The sequence below is a fragment of the Rhincodon typus genome, chromosome 12 (assembly GCF_021869965.1).
Source record: "Rhincodon typus isolate 14 chromosome 12, sRhiTyp1.1, whole genome shotgun sequence".
Classification (NCBI taxonomy): Eukaryota; Metazoa; Chordata; class Chondrichthyes; order Orectolobiformes; family Rhincodontidae; genus Rhincodon; species Rhincodon typus.
Window position 1 is genome coordinate 31,965,536 of NC_063343.1, and position 17,249 is coordinate 31,982,784.

Consider the following 17,249-nt stretch of genomic DNA (forward strand, 5'->3'; position numbering starts at 1 on the left):
TTATACATTTACCATATCTCTTTCGTCAGCAGATCAATGGATAGATCGAGATGGGCAATGATCTGAAACCCATAAGCAATTATCTAAAAAATGACGTAAATATCTTAATGAAATATAAAATCCATAAGACAATATCCATATAACGAAACTATAGATTTTAGGTGCAAATTCTCCAGTTGATGGACAATCTTTGAACATCAGTTGAATTAAGCTGTGCTTAATTGATTTTTGTGACTCACATGACACGTGACAAAACAGGTTAAGGCTGACGTATTGAGTTTTTGCTAATATAATTGTTACTGCCGACAGGACTCCCAGTACTACAAGTTCGAACTGATATTTCACGGCAACAAGTAGAGAAGATGTTTGGCTTAGAAGAATATTGGTGCCAATGTGTGGCCTGGAGTACCACAGGCACTACTAAAAGCCAGAAGGCTTTTGTCCGCATTGCATGTGAGTATCCAAACTTTGTTACGTATAAAAATATATTTCAGGACTGCCAAAATTTGTAATTATGTTTTTTAATAGCTCTGTTTAGTTCAGTCAGTCGTAATCTTACCTATGTCAGGAATTTGTTGAATTAAGACTTTCATTATGATGTAAGCACATATTGTGGATTTACATTTCAACATTGCACTGAAGGAGTTTACTTTATTCAAAATGCTAACATTTTGAATGTAGTATTAAACCAGGGTCTCAACTTCATATTCAGATAGATGGGAAATAATTTTTTTGGCAATATGTGAGTACAGGAAGTCCTCCTAATACAATAAAGAAACTTCTTCTCACAAATAACATCGCTATTCTTCAAAGTTGCTGCTTTTGAAATCCCATTATACTTAAATTAGTTGCAGTATTTGGCTAGGTAACAACATGATTGCAATTTTAAAGTACATTGTTGTGTGAGGCACTTTGGGATTTCCTGGACATGTAATCAGGTAGTTGCTTTTTAAATGGAAACTATTTCATGCTATCATTTAAATGATAATTGAAAATGTTTAGAAGAATGATTAGTTAAGTTCAAATAGATATTGTAGCTTTTTCTCTAGCTTGGGCTGTTGTTTTCAGCACAATTAACCTGAAAGCAGCCAAACCAGAATATAAGACTGAAGAATTTAAAGTGAAATTACTTCCAACACAAATCAAGATCTCACAAATGTAGAACAAAAGGAAGTACTGCCCTAAAAACTAGCTCCTACCAAAAAGCCATATAGCCCCAAATTAAGTTAAGCACCATAGCAATTCTTCACTAATTGTGCCTGTTTATGAGCCATTAAGGAAGTTCAGATAACAAACTGATTCTATTAGGTCCAAAGGCACTTAAATGCACATTTCACAAGCTTTTTTAAAAAAAATTACTATGACTTGGTTACTATACCTCTGTAAATATTAAATTGTTCAGTATAATCTTTAAAGTCATTTTCAGTTATTTAAAATTAGATTAAAAGTGTGAGGTGATTTACTTTGGAAGGAGTAACAGGAATACAGAGTACTGGGCTAATGGTAAGATTCTTGGTAGTGTGGATGAGCAGAGAGATCTCGGTGTCCATGTACATAGATCACTGAAAGTTGCCACTCAGGTTGATAGGGTTGTTAAGGAGGCGTACGGTGTGTTAGGTTTTATTGGTAGAGGGATTGAGTTTCGGAGCCATGAGGTCATGTTGCAGCTGTACAAAACTCTGGTGCGGCCGCACTTGGGGAATTGCGTACAGTTCTGGTCACCGCATTATGGGAAGGATGTGGAAGCATTGGAAAGGGTGCAAAGGAGATTTACCAGGATGTTGCCTGGTATGGAGGGAAGGTCTTATGAGGAAAGGCTGAGGGACTTGAGGCTGTTTTCATTAGAGAGAAGAAGGTTAAGAGGTGACTTAATAGAGACAAACAAGATGATCAGAGGATTAGATAGGGTGGACAGTGGGAGCCTTTTTCCTCGGATGGTGATGGCTAGCATGAGGGCACATAGCTTTAAATTGAGGGGTGATAGATATAGGACAGATGTCAGAGGTAGGTTCTTTACTCAGAGAGTAGTAAGGGCGTGGAATGCCCTGCCTGCAAAAGTAGTAGACTCGCCAACTTTAAGGGCATTTAAATGGTCATTGGATAAACATATGGATGATAATGGAATAGTGTAGGTTAGATAGGCTTCAGATTGGTTTCACAGGTTGGTGCAACATCGAGGGCCGAAGGGCCTGTACTGCGCTGTAATGTTCTATGTTCTATTACTTGTGACGGTGAATATATACTTGGCATTGTGAGAAACTGTTGGCTGTATTGCTGAGACTGCACCAGACAATAATTTTAAAATATCAAGGAATTATTTTAATACAAATTTCAATGTAAAACTATTAGAGACTTAAAACACAGCCAGATTGTGCTGGTTTATGAGAGATTTGGCATTGGTCGATATGCAGCTATTTTTGAATGGAAACTTGAGGAAAAGAAGAACAATTTGAACAATGGAGGTTTTGACCACGATTTGCACCCCATTTGCTAATTGCAAGGCAAGGGTGAGGGCATGCCCCAGTATCCAAAAATGCCTTGAGTGTCAGATGTTTTGTTCAAAAAGCATGGTTTTTATTATGTATGTGTATGCCAGGAGAAATCCTACTCTCATGGATGATTGTAGTATTCTACCAGGATAATGTTTGAGCAATTAATTTACTGGTATTTTCACAGCAAGTTCAGGGAATTACACACATCTGGAGTGAGTGGGATTGCACCCTGGGCCTCCTGGTTCAGAGGACTGTACCACTACGCCGTAAGAACCTTCAATTCTTGTTATTATTTCAGTTATAATTCCTCACTCAAAAAGTAGGGTCACAACTACTGCACCACAACAGCCCCAGCCAATCTATAATGTAGTGTTTATTTGTCAAGCTGCTTTGTCTTCACTGAAATTTTTCCACTTTGTCCCCCATGTCCTATCTTTCATTAATGGTGCCCCCTTCCAAACACTTGGGATGGCACAATGGCTCAGTGGGTAGCACCTCAATGTGGGGATCCTTATTGTTCCCAATTTGGTACCCTATTTGTTTCACTAATCTGCTTCAAAGGATAGTATGGAGTGTTTTGGTCTTTTCTGAGCACCACAGTGGTAATGCTACAATGGTAATGTTTGATGCTCCAGTTACATTGTGGTACATAGCACTATAACCCCCAATGAGTTCAACGTTCTCTATTTTTTTAATTCACTCACAGTGTTTGGGTGTCACTGACTGGCCAGCATTTATTGCTCGTCCCTAGTTGCCCTTGAAAAGGTGGTGGTTAGCTGCCTTCTTCAACAGCTGCAGTCCATGTGCTGAAGGTAGATCCACAATGCCATTAGGGAGTGAATTCCAGGATTTTGACCTGGCAACAGTAAAGGAAAAACAATTATATTTCCAAGTCAGTATGGTGAGTGACTTGGAGGGGAACTTGCAGGTGGTGATATTCTCCTGTATCAGCTGCTCTTGTCCTTCTGGATGGAAGTGATCATGAGTTTAGAGGATACTATCTGAAGGTCTACAGATCTTTGGTGAATTTCTGAAATGCATCTTGTAGACAGAACACACTGTGGACCTCTATATGTGGTGTAGAATCAGTGAGCACCAATATAGCTAATACTATTCCTCCCTTTATAATACAGTTCAGAATAGTTGCTGGACTAATCTGTGAGTTGGACCCTACTTTCCCTCATGATTGGTAAGTTCATTTGAGTTCAAGATTTGCTTCATCACTTGTTCGTAAATTTACTGTGGACCTTTGGTACCCTATTCATTTCACTAATCTGCCTCAAAGGGCAGTATACAGTGTTCTGATCTTGTCTGAGCACCAGACTGGTAATGCTACATTGGTAATGTTTGATGCTCCAGTTACATTTTTTCATTATGTACATTATAGCGTAGAGTCTTGTCTTCCTTTATCAAGACAAATCCCTGATTAGATCCCACTGTCTGGACAGAGCAAGGGATCTGTTCCAGGGTAGTAGCGATGGTTGGATTTGTTGGGTCGTCTAGCCATGGTAAGGCAAAGTAAAAGCCCTCTATTATTGTCAAGTCATTCATCCTAGCATTGGAAGCCAATGGCTTCAGAGGACACCCTTCCCTCACCATCTTCTACACACTGTAGTGGTTGGGTGCATACAGTCACACTCAGTGCCTGATCCTGATCTCCTTCCAGTGTCATTCATGCCATATAGCCACACCACCTTTCATAGCCAGGAGCTGCTATCTGTCAGGACATTTGATACATGCATAGTTACTCATAGACACTGCAATTGCTGTTCTGAGGCCATTCAATGTTTGGTTCTGATATGTATGATTATGGTTTCCTGTATCTATGACTTAAAATTGTCATACGTAATACTTGTAAAATATGCCAAAGAGGCCTAATGGTACAACAGGAGCAAAGCTCATTGGCCCATCCTGTGATTGAATTTGGAAAACAGAAAATATTCTGCCATCTGGTCATCACTGGGTTCCCAGTTCTTCAATTGTACTCTTACCCTTCATATAGCTACAGCTGGGTGAATGATCTTTTGGTGAACTTTACTTTTAGCTCCTGCAGCTTCCTTCAGTAGCCTTGCTGCCGTATAATGTTTCCAATGATCTTTTCCTAATGTATATGTATCTCTTCCCCCAAGGTAACATATATACTTACCTGTCCCAGCCAATTATGTAATTATGCACTACCCCAAATACATGACTAAAATCCATATGTACAGTGGTTAATTTTTCTTCCTTTTTTGGGGTTTAGACAGAGCTACAAACTCTGCAACCTGTCTTAAACTAGCTTTTAAAATCATTATCAGGGGTCATACAATTTTCAGGGTAATCAATTTGTTTAAAGTCTACAAGATTTGAGTACATATAGTAATCATTTCATATCAGCTGTCTTGGGTCTCAGGTCTCCCTGATCTATTGTGTTCTCTGGGAGTTTGACTATATTTGTATTGCTGCTTTTTTAACTTGGATAGAACTTAAAACTGACTTCTACTGTCACTTTTATACAGCAACTTCAAGCTTACAGGATTTTAGATTATTTGACAAATTTCTCCAAACTTGTTTTTCTTACTTTTCTCTCTTTGAATTTAGGACACCTAAAATGTTTATTCCCAATTTCCAATTAGAAACATCTGAAATTAAAGTAAATTCTCCATAGTATTTTGAGTACTGTGGCAACCACCAGAAGCCTAAAATCCTTTAACTTTGCCGTATGTTTTTAACACCAACATCAGTCCAATTCAATGCAAACTTATTTTAAATGTTTATTGCAATTATAATTAAAATACACTTCTGCTTTAATCCGAATCATGAAGTCACAAATTCAAACTGACACATCATGCAAACAAAAACATAAATCCAACAAATACACAGACCAAAAAAGATACCATATGCATTTAAAGGAAGGAAAGCAGAAATAAGTCAATTATGTCAATGACCCCAATTCTTTTGTTCATGTCTTTCAACTGCCATTAGAAACCATAGAGGAAATGTAAATTTTCACAGAACTGTCAAATTCCAAAGGACAATTTGCTGGATTAGCCATAAAGAGAGGAAAGAAAACACATGAAGCCTGCTCTTTTGAAAGGTCAATCAGTCGGAGGGTGACCTAATCATTAGAAAATCAGTGGGTCATTTCTTAAATATTTTCTGTGAAGAGATATGTGTGCTTAAAATAAGTGCTGTAACTCAGGTCAGATTATCTGACCTAGTGACACAGTGTGTCTGGCTGAAGTCTTGTTTAACATTGATACAGTGCACTAGATGTGACTTACCATTCACCAGTAAATCAAGGTGTGGTGCTGTGCACCTATCACACAGTTGATTATGCAACATAAAAGCTGCAGCAGATTTGAGAAAGCTAGCCTGAGGTCAATATTCATCAAAACTGTGAGATAAGCCTCTTTTCAGGGAAAACCATCAAATGTCCAAATGGATGGAAGATCACCCGAAACTGGTAAATGACACATTTGTGTTGTTTGCCAGTGGTCAATTTGATCAGTGCTAAAGACTGGACTGTGACAAAGTTTGATCATGCTGGCTGGTTGTATTGAAAACCATGTAATAAGGCATACCTCAGAATGACAGCTCATTCAGGAACAAAAGTCGTTTGATCAATGATTGAAGATTGAGACAGAGCAAACTGATTACCTGTTTCAGCCTAATCATCGGAAATGTCCATGTGAATGGGCCACTTATGATTACAAGCGTTGTATGGATAAGCTGGTGACGTATGACTACTATTGCAATATTTTTATAGTGTACCTAGCTACGATAAAAGGACAATTGGCTTTATCCCACTGTTGAGATTGCTTTGGGTTATTAATATACAGAGCAAACCCAATGAACCAGAGAAGGCAGGAATAAAAGCCTACATAAGCATGCAAGGAGAAGTCCCACTCTCATAAACGCAGGGGTTCTTCTAGTACAATGTCTTAGCAATCAAAGTTAAAGGAAGTTCACTTGGCCAGCTACTTTACTGCAATCTTTCCACCTGATTCCCCAATATTGTCATTCTTTGATCACATTGTCATATCACTGTCCTCCACCCACCCACCTGCAATCTCCACTCCTCTTGATTCGATTTTTCCAATGACACTGTCTTATAGACAAACCTCTGTCAATTTTGCTGGTTTTGTTTTTATACCAAATATCCCATGATCCCCATTCATATGTCTCCCTTTACAGCATCCAACGTGGAAACTGTTAGCCTATGTTTTTAATGCTTCAGTTTACAGTCTTCTCACGCTTACAATACCTGAATACAACTTGGAGTATGAACTTATATCTGTTGAGCAGAAGTATTTGTTTCAGTAATGGGCTCACTGAAACTCTCTCATGTTCTCCATAGGTTTGAAGAGAAAAACAATAAACATTCAATCAGACCAAGTGATTTGGGTTATAACTCATTAATCAAGTTTATCAAAAGCAAAACAAGTAGATAGAGTGGTAAATTAATACACGGATGATCATTTGATTACAGAATTCATAACTGGGAATACTTGATGTACAAAAAATATACTGATTGGATTTTTCCAACAATCCTAGTATTACTAAACCTGTCTGTAATTTAGTGTATGGTTTCATTCAAGCATATATTTGTTTTTTTTTATTTTAATGGGCATATTTGAACAGTGGCAAGTTGTTCATTTAAGTGTTTTGGTGAGGCTTAGATTTTATTTTCATTTTAAATTGAATGCTGGTCATTTGAATTCCCTGGCCTTGGGAGTACTGCTTGTCCATGCTTTCCTACCAGTACCAACCACCACCAATCCCCACCCCACACACACTGATCAAGTTAGCCTGCATCCCTTGCCACTCTCCTGTGACCCAAGGTCACCAGCCCTTAAATCAAGATGTCCATCCACACCATTATCTCTCCTCAACCTTGCCCTTCTGATTATTATCCCGACTATTGTTAAAATCAGTTGTTTTTCTTCATTTCTAATAAAAATATATCCATTATAAACTTTCACCAAGCAAAACCTCAACATTTTCCCTTTTCCAAAGCTTGTTTTCTGCTACTGGACCGACCTATCTATCTTGATATTTTTGAACTCTTCACATGTATGATAGAATTATGGCACAGTAAAAATCAATTTAGTGAATGGTGCCTGTTTGTTCTTTAACTAGAGCCAACCACTCTAATGACCCCTTTTAATTTACCCCCAAATAATGCAATAGCTTTACGACGTTACTGTATTCACTCTTGTCTGACTCATTCTCCATTCAAAACTCACACAATCTTTGCCTGTACCTTTTGTGGTCCCTACTCCAAACAATCAGCTCTTGCTTGATCCCCAATGCTATTTTTTGCCCATTCCCAGCTGTCAGCAACTCTGCTGTTCTTTGGCAGGCAGTTGCACTCTAATTAGAGGCCTTGTTTCTTCCAAATAAGTATCATATTATAATGATTCCCAATTAAATAATTACCTGCACCACTTTCAAATGCATTTCATTTATTCACCCTGCCCTACTTCAGCTCTTTTGTCACCACAGCGTTTTCTATTAGATCTAGACCTCTTCAGCAGGGGCACCTTCATAAGCTCAAGAGTTCTACACCACTATCTCTTTCCATTACTGCTAATAGTAATACCTTCATACATATGCCAGACCTCCAATCTGCTAGTTCCTCCACTCCCCCAAGTTAGCACTTCAATCCATCCAAGTACCAGCAAAGAACTGACCACCTAACCCTAACCCTGTTGCATATTCCCATCAAACCCTTCTTCCCTGTGTGTTCACAGAGGCTCAAAGTAATTTTAACCACAGATTATACTCTTGCAGTGTTGCTATATATTATGGTTCTGTGATATTATAGACTTCAGAATGTTAATAACTGTTCACGGATTGAATGAATCCACAAAGATAAGCTGTTACATTCAAGAATCAGTAATTACTCTGACTGGAATAAACTGTTAAAGGACAAGGACAAACTTATACAGGAATTGAAAGCAATTAGCCATGCCTGGGAGTGGAGGCAAATAGACAAAATTGCTTTAACGCCTGCTTGATATGCCTCAAGAATAACTTTATTGCCCTTCAGAAGAATTTAAGGAGTTAATCACAGGAGAGCTGTGTCTATGAGCAGACAGTCAATGCCAAATGTAAGAAGAACAAAATTACTTTTGATAAGTAAGCAGCTGCAGGTAATTGATAAGTTGAGTCACAGGCTTCTGGTTGCTTACTTGAGGGGTCGTATTTGGTTGCTACAGGCAATAAAGTTTGAATTATTGTTTCAGTACTTGATTATCTGTGAGATTTCTTAATAAGTAGCCGAATTAAAGATAACTTGTGATGATTTACCCACAACTATTCAATCTTGATTTTAATTCAAATCTCTGCCTTCTCTGTTTATGTGTTTCTCACAACACCAATTAGACTTTCCTAATTTTCCTCACCATAGACTTAGCAATCACAACGGACCTTTCTCTGAGCCCTTTCTATGTCTGCTCACAGAGACCATCGAAGATATTGAAGGATATGTAGGGAATAAAGTGCAGGATTGATACTTGCAGGAAGAATGAGAATGCACCAACAAGGAGGAGTTGGACACAGAGGAAAACAGATGCCACAATGACAAGTGTGTAGTACATACATACAAAGAAAAAGAAAGGAAAACTTGCCAAAAGGATTATCCAAAGGCAAAGATGCTAATGCCATTACAGGAAAAGAGATTTTATTTTGTACATGTGCAAGTGGTATTCTATAATGTGTAACACACAATATTATAATGCTTCTGTTGCACAAGATATATCTTTCCATTTATTGCACCCAATTCCATAGGAGAACCACAATTGTGTCTAAAAGTTTCCAATAATTTAATATTAAGATGCAAACTTTCAGGCTCATTGAAATAGTCATGAACTGAGATAAATTATACTTATATTGCAGTGATATTACTAATTTCATGAATGACAAAATTAAAATAAAATAATTCTTTTCATGATGCATCAATTGAAACAAATTGATATATAATTTTAAAGCTTGGATTATATAAAACTCTGCCAAAATTAGTTTTATAAATGCCAATTCCTGTTCCCATCAATTGCTATAATTCACTAAGTACTCCAACATTACTGTAGCAGAAATAGATATTTATCGTTGATACTCAGTACACCTATGCAGTAGTTTTATTTGATTTTAGCCGTAATAAACATGCAAGTAATGAGTGTTAGTTTTGAGGAGATCTATCATATTTTTGTGAAGATTCTGATTCTGAGACTTGCTGCTTTAAACAAGATGTTTTATACTGCAGAATGTTGCGCATCAACTGTACCAATTTGAGGTAAGCTGGGACAGTGCAAAACTGTACATATTCAGCTTTGAAACTTATACTAATGATTATTTTTGGTGTTACTATCTTCCCCGGTGTCTGTGGAGGGCTGTGCATGCGGCTTGTACTAAAACAATTTAGTCTGTTAGCAACTTTAATTTACCTTGTGGACTAAAATACCGGCACCAGAATCCTGTCTGAACAGCAGCAGGTTTGGTTATGTGGGCTGCCTCTGACAGGAGCAATTTACGCTGAGTTGTTGCTAGCATCAACAGTACCATCCTAGTGAAAATGGAGTCCTAGGAACCTGTTAATATCAACATTCTTAGAATGTTGTTTGAAATTATTAAAACATACTTCTTCCACTGTTGGAAATGAAACAGTGCAACACAAGTGAATGTTAAGAGCACAGAATGTCCAGCCAGCAAAGGTACAAGCAGAGATGAGAGAAGTATGAGCTCCAAAATGCCCTTTTTGCTGCCAGAGTGTTTATTGCATAATGCTGAATATTTAAGAAGGCGTACTTTCAGAGATCAGGTGGCGGACCCATCAGTACAAACATGCATACTCACGCACAATTCTTGGAACTGATCCAGAATCACATTGTTAGAATTATAAAGTTCATCTGTGCCATCTGTTACAAAGAGATTTGCAGTGAAGGTGATTACGACACCTGACTTTTTTGCCTCCAGCTCCGTTCAGGCTAGCAAAGGAGAATTCTACCATTTCAGTTAATTACTTATCCAAAGATATACAATGTAAGGAACTGACATTCAATACTTTGAGTCCAGTGTAAAAGATCACAGAAACTCAATATCTTGAATAGACAACTAACCATTGAACTTGCCCCACAGCCCACTTTTCAGGACTATAAATTCTGGTAAAGAATGAGAATGCAGAAAGTTGCAGTTTGACCTTTGAAGAGGGTGTCATGGTGGAGGCAGAAAAAGTAAATATGAACACCTTGCTCTCATTCACAATGAACAGACCTAGTTTCTATGCAGGAAAGGCATCAAAAAGGCATGAAGTTTGAGACAGATGGCTCTCCGTTCAATAAAAGTATAATTGCAAACTGCAAAGTGGGCAATGTCAAACTAACTGTGAATGCAATCATCCAGTTTCCTTGAACTCGGCAGCAAATGAAGAAAAGCTTTGCTGGTAAGATGTGAAGCGGCACAGATACGGTTACATAATGAGAAATCTGAATTGAACTTCTGGCAAAACAAATCCAATATTGGGTACTCCTGAATTGATCACTTAGTGGAACCAACTCTAAGCTTCATTAAAACATTTTGTCAGAATGTAAAATCTGATGCAGTCCTAGTAATGCAGGGCATATGGTCATTTATCTTCTTCTCCTTGTCTGTAATCCACATTGTAATATAACTCATGACATTGCTGTCCTTGTTTACTTTGACTGTGATGACACTCTTGTAGATTTTAAGTTGACAGCTTATCTTTCTTCCTTTCAGCTGCTGAAAGTTTTGTTGAAAAGAGGTTACATAATTTCTAGCCTGACAAGATTATCTTTCAATTGAGATTGTTTGTCCAATGTAGCTTTGAAAGTGGATATATTGTACTCCTATAAAATTAATTTTGATACATGACAAAATTAAACTCTTCGTCAAGAAAGTATTTTCAGTTATTGGCTTTTTGACAGGGCTGTGAGACAACGCAGTCAACATGACAACATGAAAATATGGAAGGGTCCAACATGGTGACGGAATAGAGATCCTGACACGGGGCTTGTCCACTCCATCTGCTTTTCTCTTCATTTCTTCCCTTTTTTCTCTATCTTTCCTTTTGTTTTCTCTCTCTTACTTATCTCTGGTCCTCTGTGAAGAACTTAAATGACATCAGCAACAGCGAGTTATCCCAACATGCACTCATGGTGGAGGAGAGTGAGCCCAGTGTGGACTTGAGTTTTTCCAGCATGGACTCAAGTAAGCCTGTGCAGACTTAAGTGAGTCTTTACTTACTTTTCCGGAGTAAGCACAGAAACTGGAATTGGCAGAGGTGGTGTCCACAATATAGCCCAAGTGGTGAAAGATGGTGCCTGAGGAACGGCGATTTCATCATTGGTTGGATCTGGTGCTGGCAGAGGCAAAGAGATGGTAGTGGGGCATCATGGCGACATCAACGAGGTGGTCCAGAGCGAGATACACAACTCTGATGGTGTGTCCGGCACAGGTGTCAGTGAGGCAGTGGCAGAGGAGAATCGGCCCAGCAGTGAAAATGGCGCCTTTAGATAGGCAATTTCATTGTTGGTTGGGCCTGGCACAGTTGGCAACGAGGCGGTGGCGGTTCTGAACTGGCTCAGAATTTATATAGGAGGCAGTGGAATGTAGATGGACTTCTCTTTAAGCTATACCTTTTTATTTTATCTTGTGTTTAAACAATTCATGGATTATAGTGACAAATGAAATCTTTTTACTGTATTTTACTGTACTTCTCAATGTAAAATACATGTTACAATAAAAATCATTTGAATTCAAAAACATTTATTTTATTCCCCCATAATGTTATTTTAAGTCTCTACTCCAATGCTGACATTGAACAGTTGAAGGATTTTCTTAAGTAATTTATGTTTTAAGCCAAAGCAACCACACAGTGAGTTTCCATAAGTTATGTTCTCACAATAATGGTAAATTATTAGTGAGATGACATAGCTGAATACAGCAGCAATTTCATTGATTAACTGTGTGATTCTTTTTTTAATGAGATGTTCTTCTGCCTGATTGTGGTTTTATGTTAAGTTTAGTGTTTCAAATTATTAGGCCATCATTGTAACATTTTGATTTTTGTCTCATGTTCCCTGGCATTTCAATTTTGGTTCTTGGCACTTTTAATGCTGGAGAAAGTGCCTACACTAGGATATTCCTCCTCAGCATGAGTCCCTCTTGACAATGGAGTTCCTGCCAGGAACTCACTCTGCATATTAATCAGCCCAATGGGTCAGTTTCAGTGCAGAGTTGAGGCATTGTGCATGTGTCCTGCCCCATGACGATCTTGGAAGCATGCATAACACTCGGTCAGATTCTTAACAATGACATTTTGTAATTGTAGTGGAAGAGGATGTCAGTTTCACCAGTTACTAAAACTAAATAGATGTCTCTGAATTTTAACTGAGGCTCCTTTTTATTACCTTAATTTCTTCTAGACAGATATTAGCAGGTGTTTAAATAATAATTTGTAAAAATGTTGAGATTTTGATGTTTTTACAGATTGAATACTTCAAATAAAGTAGCTCTTTAATAGAACATATTCATACGCTTATGTTTATCAACAGAACTGGTTTCATAACAGTGCAGATTTTCTAAATGATAATTCTTGTTTCTGATTTGGAGATCTACGGAAGAATTTTGAACAAGAACCATTAGGGAAAGAAGTTCCATTGGACCAAGAGGTTTTGCTCCATTGTCGACCTCCAGAGGGTATTCCATCAGCAAAAGTAAGTAAAAGCACTCTACAACTGACCACTAGCAAAGTGAAAAGAAACAAACTCGAGCTTTAGAATGTAATTTAGTGTTCATCTTAAGTTATAGCTTAAAATTGAGTTCCTGATACTAAGTTCAACATGTCTAGTTCCAAATAGCATGAGAAATAGTAATAAGTTCAAAACATCGAACGCAAGAAACTAAATACGTCACATCCATGTTTATGCAATTATCCCCTTATACTGTTTATATTTAGAGTAGAAATTCACTGAGTATAGATTATAATATTTGTCAAGTTATGCTGAGAAGTGGTTTTAGACATCAACATAAATGGGGATGTTATGTTAAAAGACAGAATTTTTGCTTAGACATTTTCATTTGAGGATAGTCAATGTGTATGCTTCTCTGTGATTACAATTCCAAGGAGATCATACTTTCATGGAGATCTGCTGATCTCCTGCTATAGCTTTGATAGAAACTCTGCAGCAACAGCAGAAAGCCTGTTATTTCACCTGGGTTTCTGTCAGCCCCGTTTATATGACAAGAAATCAGGAGCACCAAGGTGGAAGCATAGAATATAGAACAGTACACACAGGGATGGGCCCCTCAGCCCACGATGTTGTACCAAACATGTGCCAAATAAAATTAATCCCTTCTGCCTGCCCTTGGTCCATATCCCTCCATTCCTTACATATTTGTGTGCTTATCTAAAAGTTCCTTAAACGCCCCTATCGTATCTGCCTCAACAACCACCCCAGCACTGCATCCCAGACTCCTACCACTCACTGAGTTTAAAAAAAAACTTGCCCCTCACGTCTCCTTTGAACTCCCCCCCCCCCCTCGTATTTGACATTTCAATTTAGGGTTGATGGTCAGAATCTTTTTCCAATCTGTGCATCCCATAATTTTATAAAATTCTATCAAGTCTCCCCTCAGCCTCCACCGCTCAAGAGAAAACACCCCAAGTTTTTCTAGCCTCTCCTTAAGGCTCATACCCTCTAATCCAGGCAGCGTCCTGGTAAACTTCTTCTGCACTCTCTCTAAAAACCTTCACGTCCTTCCAGTAATGTGGCGACCAGAATTGAATGCAATATTCTAAATGTGGCCGAACCAAAGTCTTTTAAAGCTGCAGCTTGACATCCTGACTGTTGTACTCAATTCCCTGACCAATAAAGGCAAGCATGACATATGCCTTCTTTACCACCCTATCTACTTGCGTGGCCACTTTCATGGAGCTATGGACTCGAACCCCAAGATCCTTCTGTACATCAATGCTGTTCAGAGTCCTGCCATTAACTGTATACTTTTCCTTAACATTTGATCTCCCAAAGTGCAGCACCTCGCACTTACCAGATTAAACTCCATCTGCCATTTCTCTGCCCATATCTGCAACTGATCGATATCCTGCTGTATCCTTTGACAATCTTCTACACTGTCCACAACTGCATCAATCTTTGTATTGTCTGCAAACTTACTAACCCACCCATCCATATTTTCATCCAAGTCATTTATATATATCACCAACAGCAGAGATTCCAGTGTGGATCCCTGCAGTACACCAGTCACTGTCCTCCAGCCTGAAAAACACCCTTCCACCACTACCCTCTGTCTTCTATAGGCAAGTCAATTCTGAATCCATGCGGCCAAGTCACCATGTGTCCAATATATCTTAATCTTATGGATGAGCCTACCATGAGGGACCTTGTCAAAAGCCTTACTAAAATCCGTATAAACAATATCTACTGCTCTACCCTCATTAATCACCTTTGTTACATCCTTAAAAAAATCAATCAAGTTAGTAAGACGTGACCTGCCTTGCACAAAGCCATGCTAACTGTCCCTGAATAGGCCATGTTTTTCCAAATGTAAATCCTATCTCTAAGGATTCTCTACAATAGGTTCCCAACCACCGATGTGAGACTTACCAGTCTATAGTTTCCTGAATCATCCCCGTTTCCTGTCTTAAACAAAGGAATAACATTAGCTACTCGCCAGTCCCCCAGAACATTTCCATGGCTGGCAAGGATACAAAGATCTTAGTCAAGGCCCCAGCAATCTCCTCTCTTGCCTCTCTCCCTAACCTGGGGTAGATACCATCAGGCCCTGGGGACTTATCCACCTTAATGCTCTTCAGGAAATCCAACACCACTTCTTTCTTGATCTCAAAATATCCTAGCATATTAGTATGCTCTGCACAAATCTCACTATCCTCCATATCCTTCTCCTGATGATACTGAAGCCAAGTACTCATTTGGGATCTCAGCCACATCCTCTGCCTCCAAGCACAAGTTCCCTCCTTTATCCTTGAGTGATCTGCCATAAGGAAGGAAGTTGATATCCTACTCTAACAAAATTTATTTAAAAATGAACTCACTGTTTAAAACTTTTCCTTCTTCACCCTCATGGGAATCGTCATGTTAATTTGTATGGCATATATTTCTTCTTTGGCTGATTTTCTCCCCACATATTAAAACAAACTCTAATACACTGAGCAGTCACATCAACAGACAACCAGGTAAAAAAAATCATTGAAATTTCTATAATAATGAATAATGAAAATTTAGAATAACCTAGTAATGTAATGATTTTTACCTAAGGCTCAGTTAAATAGATTTTTGAATGAGGAGAAAGTCCAGGGTTATGCAGGGCAGACAGAAAAAGGGAGTTGCAGCTATAATCAGATCAGCCATGAAGCAGGCTGAGAGGGGACTGAGTGGTGGAGGAAACTTAAAGGGCTGAATAGCTTCTTTTTGTCCTTGTCTTCTTGTAGAAACCCTAATTTTAATGTTCCCTAGCAAGCAGGATAGGCAGAAGGAATATATTATGTTCTTGCAATGTTCCTGCCCACCATAATTTAATCTCCTGGGGTTCGGGAACGTGAAAGCTTGTCACATCAGTAATAACATGTCAAGATCAAATTATGTAATTTGAATTTCTTAAAGCTTAAATGAGTAATTTTCATACAGCCTTGCTGGTTATTTTCTTCAAAATCTGTTTTTTTTTGTCAATCTTGCTAGTTTTTTCTGTCATGATTTCATTTCGTAGTTCTCCAAATGTTGTATTTACACTTTCCTTCGTATTTGTTCTTCTTAGCTTGACAATCTTTGTCAGCTTAATTTCTGAGCATGGTTGCTTAACGATGCATTCTGGGTTCTGTATTGATTTTGTTCAATATAGAGACTTTTGAATGCATAACTTTTATTTTTATTTTATCTGTATTTTGTCTATAGTGTAAAAATAAAGTGTGCTTTGCTTAAAGTTGTAGTCTGACCAATTAAATTACATCTGGAATGCAACGCCTTACTCTTATCTTTAAGATAAGAAAAAGTTAGGGTCTAGTTGTCTTAACATATTTTGAAGGGGTTTAGTCTGGTCCATAACAAATTGGGGGCACTTGTCAGGATCAAAATCTCTAATTCCAGGTTGGGTTTAGTATTATTGGACTCAAAACCTTGAATGGTGAGTGTTGGTGTTTTTTTTTAAATTTCGGGTGTTGCATTTGGTTGGTTTAAATAGGATGTGCCTTATGTAATAATGGCTTTTTCAGTCACTGAGTTTCCTGGGGGTAGAAGAAGTAACTTTGGGAGTTGTATAGAAAGTGAGCAAGGCAAAACTTTTGGGATTGGCAGACATGCTGGAGTTGGGGTTACCTTTGTCCATGCAAAAGTGGGAGGTAATTGCAGCAATAGCTCAACATTTCTGATTACTGGAAATGCTATTGGAATATTTGGAAATGACTAAAATTAAATTGCAAATGAAGCAGTTTGAATATGAAAAGGAAATGAAACAGTTTGAATTATGATTGGACACAGAAGAAAATCAGAAAGAGAGAATAGCTCTAGCAGAAGAAAAAGGGAAGGAAAGGAAATCCCTAGAAGTAAAAAACGGAGAAGGAGAGAGTCTTGAATTTTGGAGGTTGGAACTGAAAACTCAAATTGACTTAAAATGGCAGAGGTAGGAGTGAAACATCAGAATAGTTATGGAGAGCAATCCTATCATAGCCAAAGGCCTGGTGGGGATTTGTTTAAATATGTGCAAGTGTTACCTAAGTTCAAC

At 38.2% G+C, this 17,249-nt stretch overlaps 1 protein-coding gene across 1 annotated transcript in view; it reads left to right on the forward strand.

The window, feature by feature from the left end:
* The window catches only part of unc5a (unc-5 netrin receptor A), a 264,346-nt gene that overhangs the window by 69,052 nt on the left and 178,045 nt on the right, over positions 1–17,249 (forward strand). Inside the window, exons 3-4 of the mRNA XM_048603964.1 lie at positions 310–453; positions 13,104–13,207. Coding sequence (XP_048459921.1) covers positions 310–453; positions 13,104–13,207 — 248 coding nt within the window. The remainder of the gene's footprint in view (positions 1–309; positions 454–13,103; positions 13,208–17,249) is intronic.